The 23,935-nt window shown below is 41.0% G+C and overlaps 1 protein-coding gene across 1 annotated transcript in view; it reads left to right on the top strand.

The window, feature by feature from the left end:
- Nucleotides 1-23,935, top strand: part of LOC126174917 (drebrin-like protein) — a 201,927-nt gene that overhangs the window by 25,332 nt on the left and 152,660 nt on the right. Inside the window, exon 2 of the mRNA XM_049921354.1 lies at nucleotides 2,467-2,522. Coding sequence (XP_049777311.1) covers nucleotides 2,467-2,522 — 56 coding nt within the window. The remainder of the gene's footprint in view (nucleotides 1-2,466; nucleotides 2,523-23,935) is intronic.

The raw sequence follows: 23,935 nt of genomic DNA, 5'->3' as shown, positions 1-23,935 counted from the left end.
TCAGTCATGTCCATTTACAAATGTCTGTCTTCCCTGAGCAATTTTCCAAGCTCTGCATTAACACATTCCTCAGTTTAGAAAACTCAAAGAGAGACAGGATCTTCACATTAATGTGAAGGACATTATTAGCAGTATTACTAATACCACCGTCAGTTGTACAATTATGGTTACAGTCCAAACTGTGACATGCATTCATTATTATTATTAGTATTATTATATGATGTACTTTCCCAAGATCCTTCCTCAAAGAGCCTTTATCACAGGAGACATCGCTGAGTGCTGCTCTCAGCTTAAAAATACTTGTTACTTGGTAATCACTCCCCAAAGAGTTCTGGACCAGCTCTGAAATTCCACTCCCATGATTAGTACACCGCAGTAGACCTTCTTTGTGCTCTTAAAAATGTTCTTACTACAGTTTGAATGCGTCTTATGCACTCTACTGTCTTAACTTCTTCACTGATTTAGGAGCTTGTGTGTAATCCAGAGTTCTGGTCTAGCCCCAGCAAAACTGCTAACTATACTCAGTCTGAGTATAAGCTGCTCTTTTTCAAGTATTTTATATCAGTAGTGAAAAACACTGCATCTCCAAGTATGAATAGGATCTTTCCTTTCGTGGGTTGTTGTATTCATTCTGCATGAACATAGTGCTGACATTCCTCATACTGATTGTTATTCCTGTGCAGTCTTGACACTTGTGTATTGTGACAGACAAGGTATTTGGCAAAAAAATCTTTCTTTCGGGTTAACAGAAGTGTCAGATTCCACCCATCTGCTTTGACCCATGACGTAAGGGTATTGTGGTGTGTGACACCATTACGGCGCGGAGTTTATGAGTTGGTTGTCTTTGTAGATGTCATCTCTCTCTCTCTCTCTCTCTCTCTCTCTCTCTCTCTCTCTCTCTCTCTCTCTCTGTGTGTGTGTGTGTGTGTGTGTGTGTGTGTGTGTGTGTGTTTTTGGGATGGCCGACCTACTTTGCACCACCGAAATTTGTTGGTGGTAAGTAATTGTTGTTTTGGGTCTGTTTTTCTTGAGTTGTAATGTTTTGTGTATTTATTGTGTATTGAAAGTGTTTTAATTTATATAGGGATGTTTGACTTTTGAATTTTTGAGGCGTTGTGGTTTTTGTTTTGTTTTTTGTAGTTGTGGGTGTTGGTTTTTTCATATCAATAGTTACGGTTGACCTATGTAGGTCAAGGGAAATGACCTATTTCAATTTTTGTAGTTTTGTATGTAGGTGTTGGTGTTATGGTATTGTCAGCTGTGGTCAAGGGAAATGTCTGATTCCAGTTTTTGTAGTTTTTGCTGTAGGTGTTGGTGTTTTGGTATTGTCAGCTGCAGATGACCTACATAGGTAGAGGGAAGTGTCCAATTCCTGTAGATTTTGTGATTTTTTTTTCTTCACCATTTTTTTGTGTTTTGGGATTGTGGTGTTTTCTCCCACTGTTATATTTAGTTTGTCCCATCCCTAAAATCCCCAATTTCCCGCGGTTGTCCCGTTAGTTTGATTGTATTTTTGAAGGGAGATGTTCTTTACTTATTTATCTGTATTTTCGTATTTGTTGCCGTGCGTATGTGACATCATAGGCGCCATATTGGAGACTCTTAGAATAGCCATTTCTGCCATATTTATGACGTCATGAGTGGAATCTGACACTTCTGTAATGCCCTTTGTAAAAAAAAAAAAAAAAAAAAAAAAAAATAAAAAAAAAAATAAAGGGGGGGGGGGGGGTTATACCTGATGTAAGCCTATCTCTAAATCTGTTTGTTGACAAATTGTTTGAAAAACAGAATTGTTTAGAGTCAGTTGCGTAAGCAAATTAAATTTAGCTTATGAACTTAAATATTTTATATGATGAAATTTACTAATGTGAGACAATTATTTATAAAAGATAACTTTATTTATGAAAGACTTAAAATTATCTAGAAAATATTACATTCAAATGATTTGTAAGAGGAGTTTATTTGATCTCCAGTATGATTAGTGGAAATTTTACAATGTATGCAAATGTTTACTGACAAAGATGAGGAGGTTATTAGTTCACAGCCACAACACAATCAAGATAAACAGAAATAACTTGCCAGTTACATTATATTCAACTAATAATTTTGGGAATGTTGGAGTTAATAATACTGCATACACATTCTGATATTTTTGTAAAACTAAATACTAAAGATTCATCAGGACTTCCTTTAAAACCATTATGATATCCTTGAAGGAGTTTTGAGAATTTCCTTATTCATTGTTCTGTTTTATCATCATCATGAACTTTGATTAAGTTCACCTGTGCTACCTTTTACATACCATTTAAAATGTACCCTGTAAGCTGTTGTCTTGCTACTTCTATCTATTGTAGTGAAGCTGAGAGAGATAATGGATAGCTAATGGCCATAGTGTAAACCTTCGATTTCAGGTTAAATGACTTGGCAGTGCTCAGTTTGATTGAGTGTCTCTTATTTATTTTTTAGGGCATTGTTCGGCTATGAGGGACAAACTAATGATTTGAAGGTGGTAAGCAAAGGAGGTAAGTGCTGTGATGTTATACAAAAATCAGGTGTATATTTTATGCATCATTCATTTTTAATGAATTTATGTTTTCATGTTAAGTAATTACTCATTTCTGTTGCTTTATTTTTCTGTGCTTTAATAATGGATTAGAATTTGATATTTGCAGTATTATTGAGTGTCAGTCCTCAAATAACAGCAGCAGATAGTCTGTGAATGGTACACAACATGTATTATGGATAAAGCTTAGGGCGATACATCTTGTCACTTTTTTTGCCCCCAGTTAACACATTGTTTACTGTTGGCAAATGTAGTTGGCATCCGGTAATGATGCATATTTTCTATGGGTTTAATAAAGTTATAAGTGATACATTACATATATATTATTCTCAAAAGCTATTATGCATGATATTCTCAAACATTGCTACTGTTCAAAAAATTCCGGAACTTTGTCCACAAAATTTTTCTATGCTTACTTTTTACTTACTGTGCATGGTCTCCTTTGAAATACTCTCCTCCACAATTGATGTTCTGCTCTCAGTGCTATTTCCACTTCCAAAATCAGTCTTTGTATGCCTCTTGTTGGATCACACGAAGTGCCATCTGTGAATTTTCTTTTATCGCATCTGTTGTTGTAAATCTTCATCCTTTCAATGGGGTTCTCAACTTTGGAAATAAAAAGAAGTCCACAGGGCCAGGACTGGAGAGCATGGAGGATGAGGCAGCACAATGATTTTGTTTTTTGTGCTAGTCAGGCATCAACAGGGATGAATGTGTGGGTTTGTGATCATGATGCAAGAGCCATGAATTGTCTCAGTACATTTTGGGCCATTTCCTTGTCACGTTTTCTTGCAGGTGTTGCAACATGTCCCAATAGTACCATTTATTAACAGTTTGCCCCTGTGTCTCGAATTCATGATAAACTAATCCTTAAAAGTAATGAGTTTGACATTTGACCAGACTTGACGAGCTTTTTTTTTTTTGTCTTGGAGAACATTCCCTGAGCCATTGTGAAGATTGAACCTTGGTCTCAACATCATAACTGTAGATCCACGTGTCATCAGTAGTTATAATTCCCTTAAGGAAAATCTGGTTCTCATTTGCATGATCGAAAAGCTCTTCACAGATTATGGGGCAAAGGTCTTCCTGCTCTTGATTCATGAGCCATGGTATGAACTTGCACCAACATGATGCATGAAATGATCCAACTGAAATGTTGGATTCTTCTGCAATCTCTTGGACAGTCAGTCTTCGATTGGCACACAAAATTTCATCGATATTCTGGACTTGTCTCATCAGCACACGTCTAAGGATGTCCTGAATAAACGTCATCTTTAACTTCTGTCCATCTATTTTTAAAGCTGGTGAACCATTTGCAACATTGAGTACAGCTTAAGCATTCATCACTGTAGGCTTAGTGCATCATTTAGTGTGTCTCTCTAAAGTTTTTCTTGAGTTTCATGCAAAATTTGATGCAGACATGTTGTGCCTTTTACTCTGCCATCTTGAAATTGGCAAACTGTGCGACACAACGTTCTACTCAGTACAGTACTGAACAATCACTAACACACATAAAACAGTGAAACTTCCAGCAGTTACACATTAAACACAAACGTGTGGAGGGATGCCAACCACATTTCACTCCAACACTCCATTGGTGTGAAATTACGAATGTTCTGGAATTTTTTGAACAGATCTTGTATGCTGTGATGATACTTGGAACAAGAAAACAGTAAATTACAAACTGTTATGTGTCACTGTTCCTCATGTTCTACAAATTTGTTGTCTTATCTGACTATTTTCAATGCACTGTGTTTATTACTGTGGTGAACCATTTGTAATGTGCATTTACAGGCTCATGCCTTTTTGTGAGTACTTATTGCTGTTTGAATTTTATTTTTTTGCTCACCTTGTAGAAAATTTATTCTGTCTTAGTCTTCACGTGATATTTATGTGGTAGATTGTTTTTTCTACAGATTTCTATTGAAATCAAGTCCTTGAACTATTAAGAATGTTGTTCTTGTTTATTCTGATGTAGCTTGCAACTGAGTAATAAATTATGTCATGAAGAAATGAGCTTTTTAAATGCCCTTGACCATTTAAATCTTTTAATAGGTGTTCTGTAGCTGGGGATACCACTGAAAACTGAGTCACATGTGTACTTTGTAGGTTACTTCTTTTATAAATGATGTTCACCTCTTCCCACTTTCTCCTTTAAATAGGAACTTGACATTTGTCATCTTTGAGATTCGTATGAGTGTTCCAATCCCATATCAATTCAAGCTAATTCACTATTGTTACTGATTTAAGTATTTGCCTGTTAATACAAATTTGTTTACTTACACCGATGAAGCCAAACATTATGACTCTTGACCTCTGTGAATTTGAATGCTGTCCTTGTGGTGTTGCGGGCACGTGATGCGATAAGGAAAGAATATAAATGGAGCAGAACAAATGGGGAATCGTTTCAGCATCAGTATGAGAAGCAAAAGGGAAAAATCTGTCATAAAGGAGTTTGATAGAGGGCAATTGGGATTAAAGAAGACCACTTATTGGAAAGCAGAAGCCTTTAGTTGTTGATAGATGTACACAAAAGAAGTAAAACTAACTGACTTTCAGAGTTATCCTTTAACCCCCCGCCCCACACACACACCCCTATGCCTCTACATGGTGTCGGCTAGACTGACAGTGTCAATGGTATTTGCATTAGGTGGGCTGGTCATGGTGGGGGGAGGTAATGTCGGATGGGGTGGGTATAGTAAGTGGAGGCAGGAAGAGGGACTGGGGGTGGATGGCTAGTGGCTCGGAGGGAGGTTGGTTTGCCAGCTACGAATGCAGGAGGAAGGGTTGGCAGGCATAGTTGTAATGATTGGTGGAAAGGGGCACATGCTGAAGGCGACATGGAGCCATGAATTGGGAAGTATTGATGTGATGGAGGAAGGGGAAACTGTTGGGTGGAGGGTGTGGGGACAATGGGTTATCTGAGATTGAGGATGTATTGTAAGGGTAACCCTCATTTGCACAGTTCATAGAAGTAGAGGGGAAAGATCCAGATGGATCAGGTTGTGAAGCAGCGATTGAAATTGAACATGTTGTGCTCAGCTGCACGTTGTGCCAGCAGGTAGTCAACTTTGTTCTTGACATCTGTTTGCCGGTGGTCATTCATCATAGTGCTCAGCTGGTTGAAAGCCATACCAACATTAAAGGCTGTGCAGCATTTGCAGGAGAGTTGATAAATGACAAGGCTACTTTCACATGTGGCCTGGCCTCTGTTGTGCTAGGATAAATGTGTGACAGGTCTTGAGTACGAGCTGTTGGGTGGGTGGAATGGATATGGTCCCTGTGGCAAGGTTTTGGGAGTCGAAGTTGCATAGGGAAGGACTAGGATTTTGTGTAGATGGGCAACAGAACACCACTTTGGGAAGGATGGGAATGATCTTGTGTGGGATGTCTCTCAGTTCAGGGCAGGATGAGAGATATTCAAAGTCCTAGTGAAGGATATAGTGCTGTTGTTCCAGTCCAGGGTGATAATGGGTGATGAGAGAGACACTCCTTTATAGCTGATTCTTGGGGGTGGTTGGAGGATTGCATGAAGATATGGCACAGGAAATCTGTTACTGAGCTAGGTTTGGGGGATAGTGCCTGTGTATGAAAGACTTTATGAGACCTTCAACACAGTGGGCAAGGGACTTCTCATCACTCCAGATTTGTTGTCCACTGCTGAATAATCTGTATGGGTAGTATTTTTTGGTGTAGAAGTAATGGCAGCTGTCAAAATCCAGATACTGTTGGAGGTTAGTGGGTTTAACGTGGACATAGTTGTGGATGGAGCCATCAGTGAGGTGGAGGTCAACGTCCAGAAAGATGGTGTGTTGGGTAGAGGAGGACCAGATGAAGCAGATGGGAGAAAAGGGTTGAGGTTTTGAAGGAGTGAGGAGGACAACGGGTCTTGGCCCTGAGTCCAGATCATGAAGATATCGTCAGTTAACCTGAACAAGACTAGTGGTTGGGAGTTTTGGGAGGCTAGGAAGGTGTTCTCTAGATGGCCCGTAAACAGGTGGGTGCCATGTAAGTGCCCATGGCTGTACCACTTGTAAACTGTCCCTTCAAAGAAAAAGTAATTGTGGGTCAGAATATAGTTGCTAAGGTGTATAAGTAATGAGGTGGCAGGTTTGGAGTGTGGAAGACATTGGCAGATGTAGTGTTTGATGGTGGCCATGCCAGTGAAATGAGAATGTTGATATGTAGTGACAAGTGGAGATCTGGGAGGTAAAGGTGTGGAGATGGCGGAAAGTCAGTGAAGAAAGTTGGCAAGTTGGTACTTTTGATGTGGGAAGGTTTCGGCCATTTGGTTGGAGGTGTTGGTCAATAAGAGTGGAAAGTTTATCAGTGGGAGCACAATACCTAGCTACAGCTGGGACTCATTATTCTTGAGTTTGTGGATTTTCGACAGCTTATAGAAGTGGGCTGTGGTGTGTGTTATTGGGGTGAGGTCAGAAACCAGGCCATACAATCTGCCGTTCATCTAAAATGTTGAAGGAAAGTTCTTGTAGAACATAAATACTTTAGGGTAAAGGAGACCACTCACCAAAAAGCAGGAGCTTTCAGTTGTAGATTTGTTGTTGTTGTTGTGGTCTTCAGTCCTGAGACTGGTTTGATGCAGCTCTCCATGCTACTCTATCCTGTGCAAGCTTCTTCATCTCCCAGTACCTACTGCAACCTACATCCTTCTGAATCTGCTTAGTGTATTCATCTCTTGGTCTTCCCCTACGATTTTTACCCTCCACGCTGCCCTCCAATACTAAATTGGTGATCCCTTGATGCCTCAGAACATGTCCTACCAACCGATCCCTTCTTCTGGTCAAGTTGTGCCACAACCTTCTCTTCTCCCCAATCCTATTCAATACTTCCTCATTAGTTATGTGATCTACCCATCTAATCTTCAGACTTCTGCTGTATCACCACATTTCGAAAGCTTCTATTCTCTTCTTGTCTAAACTATTTACCGTCCATGTTTCACTTCCATACATGGCTACACTCCATACAAAAACTTTGAGAAACGACTTCCTGACACTTAAACCTATACTCGATGTTAACAAATTTCTCTTCTTCAGAAACGCTTTCCTTGCCATTGCCAGTCTACATTTTATAACCTCTCTACTTCAACCATCATCAGTTATTTTGCTCCCCAAATAGCAAAACTCCTTTACAACTGTAAGTATCTCATTTCCTAATCTAATACCCTCAACATCACCCGACTTAATTCGACTACATTCCATTATCCTCGTTTTGCTTTTGTTGATGTTCATCTTATATCCTCTCTTCAAGACACCATCCATTCCGTTCAACTGCTCTTCCAAGTCCTTTGCTGTCTCGGGACAGAACTACAATGTCATCGGCAAACCTCAAAGTTTTTATTTCTTCTCCATGGATTTTAATACCTACTCTGAATTTTTCTTTTGTTTCCTTTACTGCTTGCTCAATATACAGATTGAATAACATCGGGGAGAGGCTACAACCCTGTCTTACTCCCTTCCCAACCACTGCTTCCCTTTCATGTCCCTCGACTCTTATAACTGCCATCTGGTTTCTGTACAAATTGTAAATAGCCTTTCGCTCCCTGTATTTTACCCCTGCCACCTTTAGAATTTGAAAGAGAGTATTCCAGTCAACATTGTCAAAAGCTTTCTCCAAGTCTACAAATGCTAGAAACATAGGTTTGCCTTTCCTTAATCTTTCTTCTAAGATAAGTCGTAAGGTCAATATTGCCTCACGTGTTCCAGTATTTCTACGGAATCCAAACTGATCTTCCCTGAGGTCGGCTTCTACTAGTTTTTCCATTAGTCTGTAAAGAATTTGTGTTAGTATTTTGCAGCTGTGGCTTATTAAACAGATTGTTCGGTAATTTTCACATCTGTCAACACCTGCTTTCTTTGGGATTGGAATTATTATATTCTTCTTGAAGTCTGAGGGTATTTCGCCTGTTTCATACATCTTGCTCACCAGACGGTAGAGTTTTGTCAGGACTGGCTCTCCCAAGGCCGTCAGTAGTTCCAATGGAATGTTGTCTACTCCGGGGGCCTTGTTTAGACTCAGGTCTTTCAGTGCTCTGTCAAACTCTTCACGCAGTATCGTATCTCCCATTTCATCTTCATCTACATCCTCTTCCATTTCCATAATATTGTCCTCAAGTACATTGCCCTTGTATAGACCCTCTATATACTCCTTCCACCTTTCTGCTTTCCCTTCTTTGCTTAGAACTGGGTTTCCATCTGAGCTCTTGATGTTCATACAAGTGGTTCTCTTATCTCCAAAGGTCTCTTTAATTTTCCTGTAGGCAGTATCTATCTTACCCCTAGTGAGACAAGCCTCTACATCCTTACATTTGTCCTCTAGCCATCCCTGCTTAGCCATTTTGCACTTCCTGTCGATATCATTTTTGAGATGTTTGTATTCCTTTTTGCCTGCTTCATTTACTGCATTTTTATATTTTCTCCTTTCATCAATTAAATTCAATATTTCTTCTGTTACCCAAGGATTTGTACTGGCCCTCGTCTTTTTACCTACTTGATCCTCTACTGCCTTCACTATTTCATCCCTCAAAGCTACCCATTCTTCTTCTACTGTATTTCTTTCCCCCATTCCTGTCAATTGTTCTCTTATGCTCTCCCTGGAACTCTCTACAACCTCTGGTTCTTTCAGTTTATCCAGGTCCCATCTCCTTAAATTCCCACCTTTCTGCAGTTTCTTCAGTTTTAATCTACAGGTCATAACCAACAGATTGTGGTCAGAGTCCACATCTGCCCCTGGAAATGCCTTACAATTTAAAACCTGGTTCCTAAATCTCTGTCTTACCATTATATAATCTATCTGATACCTTTTAGTATCTCCAGGGTTCTTCCATGTATACAACCAGTTGTAGATAAGTGCACACAAAAGAAGGAAAACATTCTAGGTTTTGTAGTTCCTGCGCGCGTGCACACACACACATACACACATGCATGTGTGTGCCTTTGCCCCAGCCCAGTGCCGGCTAGACTGATTTTGTGGCAGGTGGCCTGCTTGTGGTGGGGGTAATGTTGGGTATGGTTGGTAAAGGAAGAGGAAGTAGGAGGCAGGGAGAGGGACTGAGGGTGGGTGGCTAGTGGTCCGGAGGGAGGCCGGTTTGCCACCTAGGTATGCCGGAGGAGGAGTGGCAGGTATAATTATAATGGCCAGTGGGAAATGGCACGCATTGAAGGCATAGAACCTTGTTGGACGTGTCAGACACCTACTTTCCATCTCCTGATCTTTGCAATGGAAACACTTCTTTACCACCAAATCCCTCCAACCAAAGCCAACGTAATCCTAACACAGAACCTTCCCTGTCCAAGTTTGTACCACCAACCAACCGTGACCCTCCCCACCTCCATGCCAACCACCCGTTAGTAGCATCCAGGCATTTCTTACATCCAACGTGGCCTCACACTCCTCCTCCATGTTCCTTCCTAAGAACAGTAACATTTTGGTGGAAGGAAGGACAGCCACTCTCAACCTGAAAACTGATTCAGACAAAGACTCCACCACTGTTGTGATCAGTCACACTGACTACCTGACAGAAGGCATCCACCAGCTATCTGACTGCTCCACCTACAAGCTCTGCCAGAGTATTCCATCCCAGAAGTCCAACATAAAATTCAATCCTTACTGAAATACATAGGATCTTCTCAGAACCTCTCACCTGAGTCCATCTCTCCCCTCTCCCGCTCTCTAACAACTCCCTGCACAGCCCATTTCTACAAGCTCCCGAAATCCACAAACCCAACAATCCTGGATCCACACTCAGTCTCGTGAAAGTATAACTCTAAAACCTAGCATGTTTTTCTTCTTTTTCGTGTGCTTATCAATAACTGAAAGCTTATGCTTTTTGGTGAATGGTCTCCTTTAATCCTAAAGTATTTAAATTCTACGTAAGAATTTTCCTTCAACTTTTTCACAAAGGGCAGATTGTATGGTTAGCTTCTGGAAATTTGTGGTATGGAAATGCAAAGATTGTCATGTGCTACTGTTGCAGGCAGCTATAGAAATTGGTTGAAGTATTGTGAAACTACGAGTAGGTGATAAAGTGTGTGACATCCACAGATTTTCACAGAACTAGGAAGTTGGAGGCCAGTCTGTAAAGCAGCATAGGTGGTGATCTGTGACAGATCTAACAACCACAATGACAGTGCAGGCACAAATGTTTTGGAGCACACCACTCAGTGCATGGTGTTGAACATGTTGCTCCACAGCAGCAACCACTACATGTTCCTATTTTGAGCCAACAATATCATCAATTATTACTGCAATGTGCACAGGATTATTAAGACTGGATCGTGGATCAATGAGAGGATGTTGCTTTGTTGGGTGAATCACATTTCTTGTTATACTAGGTAGATACTCACGTCCATATACTCTAATTGCACGGTGCATGACTTAAACCTCAGACGATTCAGTGTGTTCCATTATTTTATCAGTGAGTTCTGATTCTGTTTCCCACACGCTTACCTCTTTTATGTCTTAGAGCTTCTCGTAAAACCAGCAGGTCTCCTTATCTTCGAATTGTCCTGTCACTCTTCAGCCCGTGAATACTAATAAATGCATTTTACATACCAAAATTCTCTTTCCTTAAACCTGAACATCATACCTGAAGCTCTTCCTGTGTTTCAGAGAATCCTTCCTTGGGTGAAACTTCCTGGCAGATTAAAACTGTGTGCCCGACCGAGACTCGAACTCGGGACCTTTGCCTTTCGCGGGCAAGTGCTCTACCAACTGAGCTACCGAAGCACGACTCACGGCCGGTACTCACAGCTTTACTTCTGCCAGTACCTCGTCTCCTACCTTCCAAACTTTCCTTGGGTGTCTGCATGTAATATCTATAACTTCAATAAGTCCCTGTAGATATCCATCGTGTTCATTCTTGCTCCTGTTTTCCTTAAACATTACCTGGATCTGAGCTTTGCCAGTATCATCAATGGCATCATAATAGGGAAGTTTGTGGGTTCAATTAGAATAAACAGAGGAAACATGAGCATAATATGTTATTGTACCTGTTTTACAAAACGTATCAAACATTTGGTTTTTAAATTCGTATTTACTTGCACTTTTCCCCTGTTGCATTTGTACAAATGGTTTGTGCTTTGTGCTTAACATAAACTTCTCCTTCTAACCTAGCCTTCTTATTATGTTGGAATTGTATTTATCATCATGCCTTTCCTCCTGTAATGGCCGTTGTCTTCTTCATTTGAGTTTGGAAGTTACACAATCACACTAAATCATTCGTACAATTTGGTGCTGACAATGGTCATAAATTTGGTGCTCTTAAGATTTGATTGTTATTAATTGAGGGAAATAAACCTTAGTATACTTCTGGAGTTTCAAATATTTTGTATAAACCATCCCCTTAGGGAAATGGCAACAAGAGTCAGGAAAGGGCACCAGGTGCCTGGAGGCCTCATTCAGCATGCTAAAGAGGCTGTTCCATCAGCCATTGAGGGGACAGGGTGCAACCAACTGCAAATTGTGCTACACATTGGAAAAATGATGTCTGTTGTCTGGGCGCCATGGTCATACTTGATCATTCCAGTGAATGGCAAGAAGGTTGAGAGGACCAGCCTTGTGCACAGAGTTTCAGCGAAGCTCATAATTTGCAGCATTGTTCCCAGAGGCCATGGTTCTGTGACAAGCTAGGCTGCGACTTCTTGGACTTGCACCATAGGGTTGAAAAATGTAGTGTCCCCCTAAATAGGTCAGGTGTGCTCTACACAAGAGAGACTGCTACTCATGTAGCTGACTGTGTGGGGTGCACACAAGGGTTTGTTAGATTAGGTGACTCTCCATCTAATCCAGATAATGATAGCTGTAGGATACACAGAAGTATCATTGTAAGATCAAATGAAATGCTCCCCACAAACAGTCCTAGTGGTAAATTGCTGAAGCATTTGGAACAAAGTATCAGTGTTTGAAGTGCTTATGAAAAGCAGTGAAGCTCACATAATACTGGGAACAAATAGCTGATTGAAACCTGAAATTGATAGCTGTGGTATTTTTTGGGAAAATTTAAGTGTATATGGAAAGGATATGTTGTTTGTTGTTGTGGTCTTCAGTCCTGAGACTGGTTTGATGCAGCTCTCCATGCTACTCTATCCTGTGCAAGCTTCTTCATCTCACAGTATCTACTGCAACCTACATCCTTCTGAATCTGCTTAGTGTATTCATCTCTTGGTCTCCCTCTACGATTTTTACCCTCCACACTGCCCTCCAATGCTAAATTTGTGATCCCTTGATGCCTCAAAACATGTCCTACCAACCGATCCCTTCTCCTAGTAAAGTTGTGCCACAAACTTCTCTTCTCCCCAATCCTATTCAATACCTCCTCATTAGTTACGTGATCTACCCATCTAATCTTCAGCATTCTTCTGTAGCACCACATTTCGAAACCTTCTATTCTCTTCTTGTCCAAACTATTTACCGTCCATGTTTCGCTTCCATACATGGCTACACTCCATACAAATACTTTCAGAAATGACTTCCTGACACTTAAATCTATACTCGATGTTAACAAATTTCTCTTCTTCAGAAACGCTTTCCTTGCCATTGCCAGTCTACATTTTATATCCTCTCTACTTCGACCATCATCAGTTATTTTGCTCCCCAAATAGCAAAACTCCTTTACTACTTTAAGTGTCTCATTTCCTAATCTAATTCCCTCAGCATCACCCGACTTCAGTTGACTACATTCCATTATCCTCGTTTTGCTTTTGTTGATGTTCATCTTATATCCTCCTTTCAAGACACTGTCCATTCCGTTCAACTGCTCTGCCAAGTCCTTTGCTGTCTCTGACAGAATTACAATGTCATCGGCGAACCTCAAAGTTTTTACTTCTTCTCCATGAATTTTAATACCTACTCCGAATTTTTCTTTTGTTTCCTTTACTGCTTGCTCAATATACAGATTGAATAACATCGGGGAGAGGCTATAACCCTGTCTTACTCCTTTCCCAACCACTGCTTCCCTTTCATGCCCCTCGACTCTTATAACTGCCATCTGGTTTCTGTACAAACTGTAAATAGCCTTTCGCTCCCTGTATTTTACCCCTGCCACCTTCAGAATTTGAAAGAGAGTATTCCAGTTAACATTGTCAAAAGCTTTCTCTAAGTCTACAAATGCTAGAAACGTAGGTTTGCCTTTTCTTAATCTTTCTTCTAAGATAAGTCGTAAGGTCAGTATTGCCTCACGTGTTCCAACATTTCTACGGAATCCAAACTGATCTTCCCTGAGGTCGGCTTCTACCAGTTTTTCCATTTGTCTGTAAAGAATTCGCGTTAGTATTTTGCAGCTGTGACTTATTAAACTGATAGTTCGGTAATTTTCACATCTGTCAACACCTGCTTTCTTTGGGATTGGAATTATTATATTCTTCTTGAAGTCTGAGGGTATTTCGCCTGTCTCGTACATCGTGCTCACCAGATGGTAGAGTTTTGTCATGACTGGCTCTCCCGAGGCCATCAGTAGTTCAAATGGAATGTTGTCTACTCCCAGGGCCTTGTTTCGACTCAGGTCATTCAGTGCTCTGTCAAAATCTTCACGCAGTATCTTATCTCCCATTTCGTCTTCATCTACATCCTCTTCCATTTCCATAATATTGTCCTCAAGTACATTGCCCTTGTATAAACCCTCTATATACTCCTTCCACCTTTCTGCCTTCCCTTCTTTGCTTAGAACTGGGTTGCCATCTGAGCTCTTGATGTTCATACAAGTGGTTCTCTTCTCTCCAAAGGTCTCTTTAATTTTCCTGTAGGCAGTATCTATCTTACCCCTAGTGAGACAAGCCTCTACATCCTTACATTTGTCCTCTAGCCATCCCTGCTTAGCCATTTTGCACTTTCTGTCGATATCATTTTTGAGACGTTTGTATTCCTTTTTGCCTGCTTCATTTACTGCATTTTTATATTTTCTCCTTTCATCAATTAAATTCAATATTTCTTCTGTTACCCAAGGATTTCTATTAGCCCTCATCTTTTTACCTACTTGATCCTCTGCTGCCTTCACTACTTCATCCCTCAGAGCTACCCATTCTTCTTCTACTGTATTTCTTTCCCCCATTCCTGTCAATTGTTCCCTTATGCTCTCCCTGAAACTCTCTACAACCTCTGGTTCTTTCAGTTTATGCAGGTCCCATCTCCTTAAATTCCCACCTTTTTGCAGTTTCTTCAGTTTCAATCTGCAGTTCATAACCAATAGATTGTGGTCAGAATCCACATCTGCCCCAGGAAATGTCTTACAATTTTAAACCTTGTTCCTAAATCTCTGTCTTACCATTATATAATCTATCTGATACCTTTTAGTATCTCCAGGATTCTTCCAGGTATACAACCTTCTTTTATGATTCTTGAACCAAGTGTTGGCTATGATTAAGTTATGCTCTGTGCAAAATTGGAAAGGATAAGCAAGTGGTAAATGGAAGTGGTGTATTCGTCACAGTAGACAAGAAACTCAAATCCTCTGAGATAGAATTTAAAGCTACATGTGAGATTGTTTGGCCAAGATATAGTATCAGGGATGGGCATAAAATGATAATCGGATCCTTTTATCGCCCACCATACTCATCTCCTGATGCAACTGAAAACTTTAGAGAAAACCTCAGTTCACTTGTATGTAGAGAAAACCTCAGTTCACTTGTTTGTAAAGAAAACCTCAGTTCACTTGAACGTTGGTTCCCCAACCATATTGTAATCATCAGTGGAGACTTTAGTTATTCAACAATTAATTGGGAAAATTACAGTTTTATTAGTGGTGGATATGATAACACATCCTGTGAAACCTGACTTTCTCTGAAAACTACTAGAACGAGTAGCTAGGAACCCTACTCTTGTTGGAATAATATAGGATCTGATGGCAACAAATAGACCTGACCTCTTTAAGGATGTCCACATCGAAACTGGTATCAGTGACTATGATGTGGTTGTAACAACAGTGATTACCAAAGCACAAAAGACAACTACAACAAGCAGAGAAAGATATGTATGTTCAGTAAACTAGATAAGAAATCAGTAGTTTCATATCTCAATGAGAAACCTGAAACTTTCAGCACAGGTCAGGAGCATGTGTCAAGTTAAAAAGAATGGTTGACCTGCACTGGATAGATATGTCGCATTCCCAGCATGTGTTAGGCTCGCAACTAACTATTGCATTCTTATTGTGGAAGAAGTACATCTTCTATGGTTATCATGTTTTTATTGAAGATCACTCAGGAAAGAACACATAACAGAGGCCGAGTAGCACTAAAGGAAGAGCCGTGGTCCACTTCAATTCATGACAACACTAGGGCGGCTTTGAAGGACCGTTGCCACCGTTCAACCATGCCATTGCTGGGTGGATGAGAACTCGTTGTTACATGATGTGATGTGCTCCAGAAATTGCTCAGCTGAGTAAACAATTCATACTCGAACTGGAATCCTCTGTCAGTTGTTATATGTAATGGACAGCCGAAACGAGTGACCCAGTTGGACATAAATGCGGCAGCCAGCGTTTCAGCAAAAATGTTGTCAATTGGAATAGCGTCTGTCCAGCGAGTGACTCTATCAGTGATGGTTAGCTAATAGTGTTGACCCTCTGAGGGCAGTAAAGGTCCCACGATGTCCAAGTGGATGTGGGCGAACCTCTCGGTTGTGTCTGGGAATTTGCCTGCTGGTGCGCGAACATGACATGAAATTTTGCTGCGTTGACAATTGATGCACACGTGAGCCCACTGCCGGCAATCTTTTTGTATCCCCGGCCACATGTAAGGACCAGATACGAGCTTCGTCGTTGTCTTTACCCCTGGATGACATAAATCGTGGAGGTTATTAAATATTTTTTTATGTAGGTCTGCTGGGACGAATGGGCACACTTTGTTATTGGAGGTGTCACAATATATCTTAGTGTCTGATCCTGGTACATCAGTGAGCTTGAGCTGCAGGCCTGCTGTGTCATTGTTTAGGCAATTTTCAAGTTCTTGATCTGATTGTTGTACTTGGGCCAGGTGTGCGAGGTCGATAGTCTCCTTGATTGTATTGACGCACGACAAACAGTCTGCCACTACATTGTTCAACCTAGAGATGTGTTTAACATTGGTGGAAAATTGAGCAATAAATTCCAACTGATTAAACTGCCTTGGTGAGCATTTGTTGTTATCCTGGTGGAAGGCGAATGTCAAAGCTTTATGGTCCGTATAAATTGTAAATACTCTCGCCTCCAGCTGCGTTTGGAAATATTTCAAGGAAGCGTAGATGGCCAACAATTCCCGTTTGTAAGCACTCCATTGTTGCTGAGCAGGTGATAATTTCCGAGAGAAAAAAGCGAGGGGCTGCCAGGCTTTGTCCACATATTGCTGCAGTGCTGCGCTGATGGCGACCTGGCTAGTGTCGACCATGAGCACAAGAGGCGCATCTAGTGCAGGGTGAGCAAGAAGCATTGCCTCAGCTATGCTTTCCTTGGCGGTTTCAAAAGCATCTATCATTGTGACCACTCCACAGGCACTTTGCCTTTTGTTTTCGGACTGGCCAGTGCAGATGTAAGTGGTTCTTGAAATTCTGCCACATGTGGCAGATGGCAGCGATAGAAATGGAGGATTCTGAGGAATCTATGTAATTCTTTGGCTGTCTCTGGGTGAGGAATATTCAGAATGGCTTTAACTTTCTCTGGCAAAGGGCGCGATCCTGCAGAAGATATTAGGTGACCCAAAAACGCTATCTCCAGTTGTCCGAACACACACTTAGTGACATTCAAAACAGTGCCGTACTTGTCAAGGCGCTCAAAAACTTCAGTGATATGCTGTTCATGTTCCGCTTGCGTCGCTGAGAATACGAGTATGTCTTCTAGGTAGGCAAAACACATGGTAACGCTTGTAATACAGAATCAGTGAATCGTTGCCGTTTGTGCAATGTTTCTCAGGCTAAACATCATAAATAAGCTTTCAAACAAGCCAAAAGGCATTGTAATGGCTGTCTTCGGGATACCTTTCTCAGCAACTTTAATTTGTGTGTATGCTTTGGCACAATCCCACACTCTAAACACTTGTTTGCCACACAATGCATGATTGTAGTCTCTTAGGAGAGGCACTAGATAGCGGTCGGGAATTGTTCTCACATTTAAGGCTTGGTAGTCACCACACGGCTGCCACTTGCCATTCTTTTTAGGCACCAAATGCGAGGGCGAATAGCACGCCCGCCTAGGTGGGCAGATAATGCCCTTGGCTAGCAGAGCATCAAACTCTGCCTTAGCGATTGTGTACTGGTTGGGAGCTAATCGTCTGGGTCTGCATGAAATTGGGGGGCCAGCTGTCATATTAATGTAGTGTACTGTATCGTGCTGTACCTTTTGTGGGGCCCCTGAAGGCCTCAGGAGAACAGGGAACTGCGCTAGAATCGTAGAGTACCTGTCATCTACAGCCTGGGTCGCCTTGGCATCGTAAGTTGCAGCACGGCGCCGGAATCCAGTGGTGGACAGCCCTGTGACTGTGTCCAGCAGCCGAGCATAGGCGATGTCAGGTATCAGGTGGTAATGCGCCAAGAGGTCTGTGCCGATGATAGGATCCATCACGTCTGCGGCTATGAAGTTCCACACCAAAGAACGTCTCAGTCTGAGGTCTAGTTCCAAATGCTGTACTCCATAAGTTGTGATTGCAGAATTATTAGCGGCCGACAGTTGAAATGTGGCTGCCTTACGGTATTTATGTAGCTTATTGTGTGGTAGAATGCTGAGGTCGGATCCGGTGTGGATCAAAAACTTTTGGCCTGTTTTGCAGTCCGTTACGCATAGACATACAGAAGATCTGCCCGGTGCATTTACTTCCGTGTGATGTTTGTTGCTGGTATATGCGCAAGGCAGATTACATTTGTGTGTCGGCTCTCCATATCGCTGGTGATACTAAAATACTTTAGTAGGCGGCGCGTCACCAGAGGCGTGTGTCCGCTATGAAGAGCAGCTTCGGGATCTCTGTTGGAATGTCCTTTTTTAACGTCCCAATCAGTGACCAATTCATTCATTTGTCTACTGAGGGCATTGACCTTGCTTAATAAGTTCTCATTCAGTTGTTTTTTGCTCCTGAGGTGATGGAGGTATTGGGATGGATTTTTGTCTCCAATGCCCTCCTGTGTTACAACCTGCCGTACCCTCTCCTCTTGCGAGGCAGATACTCATCGAATTAACTTGGTCTTGAGTTTTGTGTAGGCCTCTGTGTTGGGCGGCAAAGTTATAATATCCTATACTTCGGCAGCGTATTGATGGTCTAATTGGCTCACTTCTGACGCAAACTTGGTGAAATCCGACATCACACCTGCACAAAGAAAACTCGCCTTGACTTGTGCAAACCATAATGTGGGGTTGTGAGGCCAGAATGGCGGTATTCATACTGCCAGTCTTGAAATCGCAGGAGTTTCTGGTGTATCTGTCATGTTTCCGCTAAAGAATGTTACTTTCTTGGTCCTGATGAATAGTCTTCTTAGCTACAATCACGTCGGGGTCACCAGATGTCTCGTTCCCACTGTACGCTAGGCTTGCGACTAACTATCGTGTTCTTATTGTGGAAGAAGTACGTCTTCTATGTTTATCATGGTTTTATTGAAGATCACTTAGGAAAGAACACACAACATAGGCAGTGATTACACAATAATAACCAGTGGAACGTTACAAAAAACTTGGGTAGAACTCCCCAGAAATGTTATGTGAAATCAACAACGGAACAATTATAACATAGCACATCATTTAAAAGTCATGGAACACTCGCGTGCTGTGGCAGGGAGTAAGTACATGTCAGCACTCCTCACGGCTGGGACGCAAACCTCGTTGATATTTGCGTTCCATCAGCTGATCGCGGCTGCCAGCTGTGTGACCGCCATAGTCACCACAGATATGTACCCATTACAACAGCTCTAATGGGAGGGAACCTCCCTGGTATACTGTCACTGTAAAGAAATTTCTAAATAAACAGAGATTACTGCATAATAAGTGTAAAACAAAGTGTAGGGCTATAAATAGATTGATGCTGAATGATACTCATTTGGCCATTAAGAGAGCAATGCATGATGCCTTCAGTGACTACTGTAGCAGAATATTGTCAAATGATATGTCACAAAAGCCAAAGAAATTCTGATTGCTTGTAAAGTCTTTCAGTGGCACCAAAGTTAGTGCCCAATCCCAAGTGAATGAGACAGGAACTGAAATTGATGGTAGCAAAGCAAAATCTGAAATGCTTAACTCCATTTTCAAATGCTACTTTACAAAGGAAAACCCAGGAGCACTGCACAAATTCAGTCTTCGTACCACGAATGAAAGTATTAGTGTCAGTGGTGTTGAGAAACAGCTGATATCGTAAAAATTGAACAAAGCTCCAGGGCCCAATGAAAACCCTATCAGATTCTCTATTGAATTTACAGCTGAGTTAGCCCCTCTTCTAACCTAAACTCTCATAGATCCCACAAACAAAAAACCATGCCTAGTTCTGGGAGAAAAGCTGAGGTCAGTCACATCTAGAAGGAGGATAGTATAAGTGATACACAAAACTATCGTCCAGTACCCCTGACATTGATTTGTTGCAGATTCTTAGAATATGTTCTGAGCTCAAGCATAATGAGGTATCTTGAACAGAATTATATCTCCTCCCTGCCATCCAGCTTGCATTCCGAAAACATCGATCATGTGAAACTCAACTCACACTTTTCTCACATGGTAAGCTTTGTGTCAAGGCATTCAGCGAGTTGCATTATTTCTTGATTTCTGAAAAGCATTTTACTCTGTACCTCACCTATGCTTATTGTCAAAAGTTTGATCGCATGGATTATTAAGTGACATTTGTGATTGGATTGAGGACTTTGTGGTAGCGAGGACGCAGCTTGTTATCTTGGATGAAGAGTCATTGTCAGATGTAGGAGTAAGTTCAGGTGTACTTCAGGGAAGTGTGTTGGGGCACTTGCTGTCCATGTTGTATATTAATGACCTTGCAGACAATATTAACAACCACCTCAAACTTTTTGCTGATGAAGTAGTTATCTGTGATGAAGTAGTTATCTGTGACGAAGTAGTTATCTGTGACGAAGTAGTTATCTGTGACGAAGTAGTTATCTGTGATGAAATACTGTCTGAAAGAAGCTGCATAAATATTCAGTCAGATCTTGATAAGTTTTGAAAGTGGTGCAAAGATTGGCAACTTTCTTTAATGTTCAGAAATGTGAAGTTGTGCACTTCACAAAACGAAAAAACGTAGTGTCCTATGACTATAATATCAGTGAATCACTATTGCATTTGACCAACTCCTACAAATATGTGTCTATAGCACTTTGTAGGGATATGAATGGAATGATCACATAGGCTCAGTTTTGGGTAAAGCAGGTGACAGACTTCAGTTTACTGGTAGAATACTGGGGAAATGCAATCAGCCTACCAAGGAGACTGCTTACAAACCACTCGTGCGACTGGTTCTAGAATATTGCTCGAGTGTTTAGTACCTGTACCAAATAGGACTAACAAGGGATATTGAACATATGCAGAGCAGTGCATCACAAATGGTCACAGGTTTATTTGATTCGTGGAGGAGTGTCACAGAGATACTGAAAGAACTGAACTGAACTGGCAGGCTCTTGAAGATAGACATAAACTATCCTGGGAAAGTCTGTTAACAGAGTTTCAAAAACAGGTTTGAAATGACGACTCTAGGAATATACTTCAACCCCCTATGTATTGCTCACATAGGGATTGTGAGGACAAGAGTAGAATAATTACTACATGCACAGATGCATTCAAAAAGTCATTCTTCTCCCCACTCCATACACGAATGGAACGTGAAGAAACCCCAATAACTGGTACCATTGGGCGTACCCTCTGCATGAACTTCACGGTGTTTTGTAGAGTATAGCTGTAGATGTAGATTTAGATGATGATGTATGAAAACATCACAAGGCCCAGTTTCATGACATTCCTTTACAAACTAAGAATTTTGCGAACTTTCTTGGCTTCAGATAAAGAAACACATGCATTTTCATAACAAATACATGTGTCAGTAGATGGGGAATGTGAATATACTGTACCCTCAATCGTGTAAAAAGTGGACTCATGATCGTTTCATAATAAGTGATTAATTTTTAATCATTCACACATCACTGTAACATATGTACATTGTCTGTAAAATATCTTTAGTTTCTGTAATGAAACTTAAAATTCCATCACCAAAGAAGATGCAGTAAATATCTGAGAATTCAAATCGAGGACAGATGCCAACATTAGTTATGTGGAAATAGTTACCTTCAGTGTAATGGAGCAAGATCAAGGTCAAGGTCTTGATAAGGTCAAGTCATCTGGTCCAGACTGTATACCACTTATGCTCCTTTTGGAGCCTGCTGATGAAGGAGCTCTGTTTTTAGCAGTCTTGAACAACCACTCGATTAACCACAGATCCATGTCTAAAGACTGGGAAGTTGCACATGTCACACTGATACACAATAAAGGAAATACAAGTAATCCACTGAATTATAGATCCATATCATAGTCATCAATTTGCAGTAATATTTTGGAATAAATACTGTGTTTGAACATTATGAAATACCGTGAAGAAAATAATTTATTGACACAAAAACAGTTGTTGTTGTTGTTGTTGTTGTTGTTGTGGTCGTGGTCTTCAGTCCAGAGACTGGTTTGATGCAGCTCTCCGTGCTACTCTATCCTGTGCAAGATTCTTCATGTCCCAGTACCTACATCTTCTGAATCTGTTTAGTGTAATCATGTCTCGGTCTCCCTCTATGATTTTTACCCTCTATGCTGCCCTCCAATACTAAATTGATGATCCCTTGGTGCCTCAGAACATGTCCTACCAACCGATCCCTTCTTCTCCCCCAAGTTGTGCCATGAACTCTTCTCCCCAATTCTGTTCAGTACCTCCTCATTAGTTATGTGATCTACCCATCTAATCTTCAGCATTCTTCTGTAGCACCACATTTCGAAAGCTTCTATTCTCTTCTTGTCTAAACTATTTATCGTCCATGTTTCACTTCCATACATGGCTACACTCCATACAAATACTTTCAGAAAAGCTTTCCTGACACTTAAATCCATACTCGATGTAAACAAATTTCTCTTCTTCAGAAACCCTTTCCTTGCCATTGCCAGTCTGCATTTCATATCCTCTCTACTTTGACCATCATCAGTTATTTTGCTCCCCAAATAGCAAAACTCAGTTACTACTTTAAGTGTCTCATTTCCTAATCTAATACCCTCAGCACCACGTGATTTAATTTGACTACATTCCATTATCCTCGTTTTGCTTTTGTTAGTGTTCATCTTATATCCTCCTTTCAAGACACTGCCGATTCCATTCAGCTGCTCTTCCAGGTCCTTTGCTGTCTCTGACAGAATTACAATGTCATCACCGAACCTCAAAGTTTTTGTTTCTTCTCCTACTACGAATTTTTTGTTTCCTTTACTGCTTGCTAAATATACAGATTGAATAACATCGGGGATAGGCTACAACCTTGTCTCACTCCTTTCCCAACCACTGCTTCCCTTTCATGTCCCTCGACTCTTATAACTGCCATCTGGTTTCTGTACAAATTGTAAATAGCCTTTCGCTCCCTGTATTTTACCCCTGCCACCTTCAGAATTTGAAAGAGAGTATTCCAGTCAACATTGTCAAAAGCTTTCTCTAAGTATACAAATGCTAGAAACATAGGTTTGCCTTTCCTTAATCTATTTTCTAAGATAAGTCATAGGGTCAGTATTGCCTCACGTGTTCCAACATTTCTATGGAATCCAAATTGATCTTCCTCGAGGTCGGCTTCTACCAGTTTTTCCATTCGTCTGTAAAGAATTCATGTTAGTATTTTGCAACCGTGGCTTATTAAACTGATAGTTTGGTAATTTTCACATCTGTCAACACTTGCTTTCTTTGGGATTGGGATTATTATATTCTTCTTGAAGTCTGAGGGTATTTTGCATGTCGCATACATCTTGCTCATCGCATGGTAGAGTTTTGTCAGGGCTGGCTCTCCCAAGGCTATTAGTAGTTCTAATGGAATGTTGTCTACTCCCGGGGCCTTGCTTCGACTTAGATCTTTCAGTGCTCTGTCAAACTCTTCACGCATTATCATATCTCCCATTTCATCTTCATCTACATCCTCTTCCATTTCCGTAATATTGTCCTAACTTAGAACTGGGTTCCATCTGAGCTCTTGATATTCACGCAAGTGGTTCTCTTTTCTCCAAAGGTCTCTTTAATTTTCCTGTAGGTAGTATCTATCTTACCCCTAGTGATATACGCCTCTACATCCTTACATTTTTCCTCTAGCCATCCCTGCTTAGCCATTTTGCACTTCCTGTCGATCTCATTTTTGAGACGTTTGTATTCCTTTTTTACTGCTGCAGCTCACTGCTTTGGAATACTGCTT

The sequence above is a fragment of the Schistocerca cancellata genome, chromosome 3, assembly GCF_023864275.1.
Source record: "Schistocerca cancellata isolate TAMUIC-IGC-003103 chromosome 3, iqSchCanc2.1, whole genome shotgun sequence".
In the NCBI taxonomy this organism is placed as follows: domain Eukaryota; kingdom Metazoa; phylum Arthropoda; class Insecta; order Orthoptera; family Acrididae; genus Schistocerca; species Schistocerca cancellata.
Note: the sequence above shows the minus strand (reverse complement) of the source record. Positions and strands in the feature narration are given on the sequence as shown.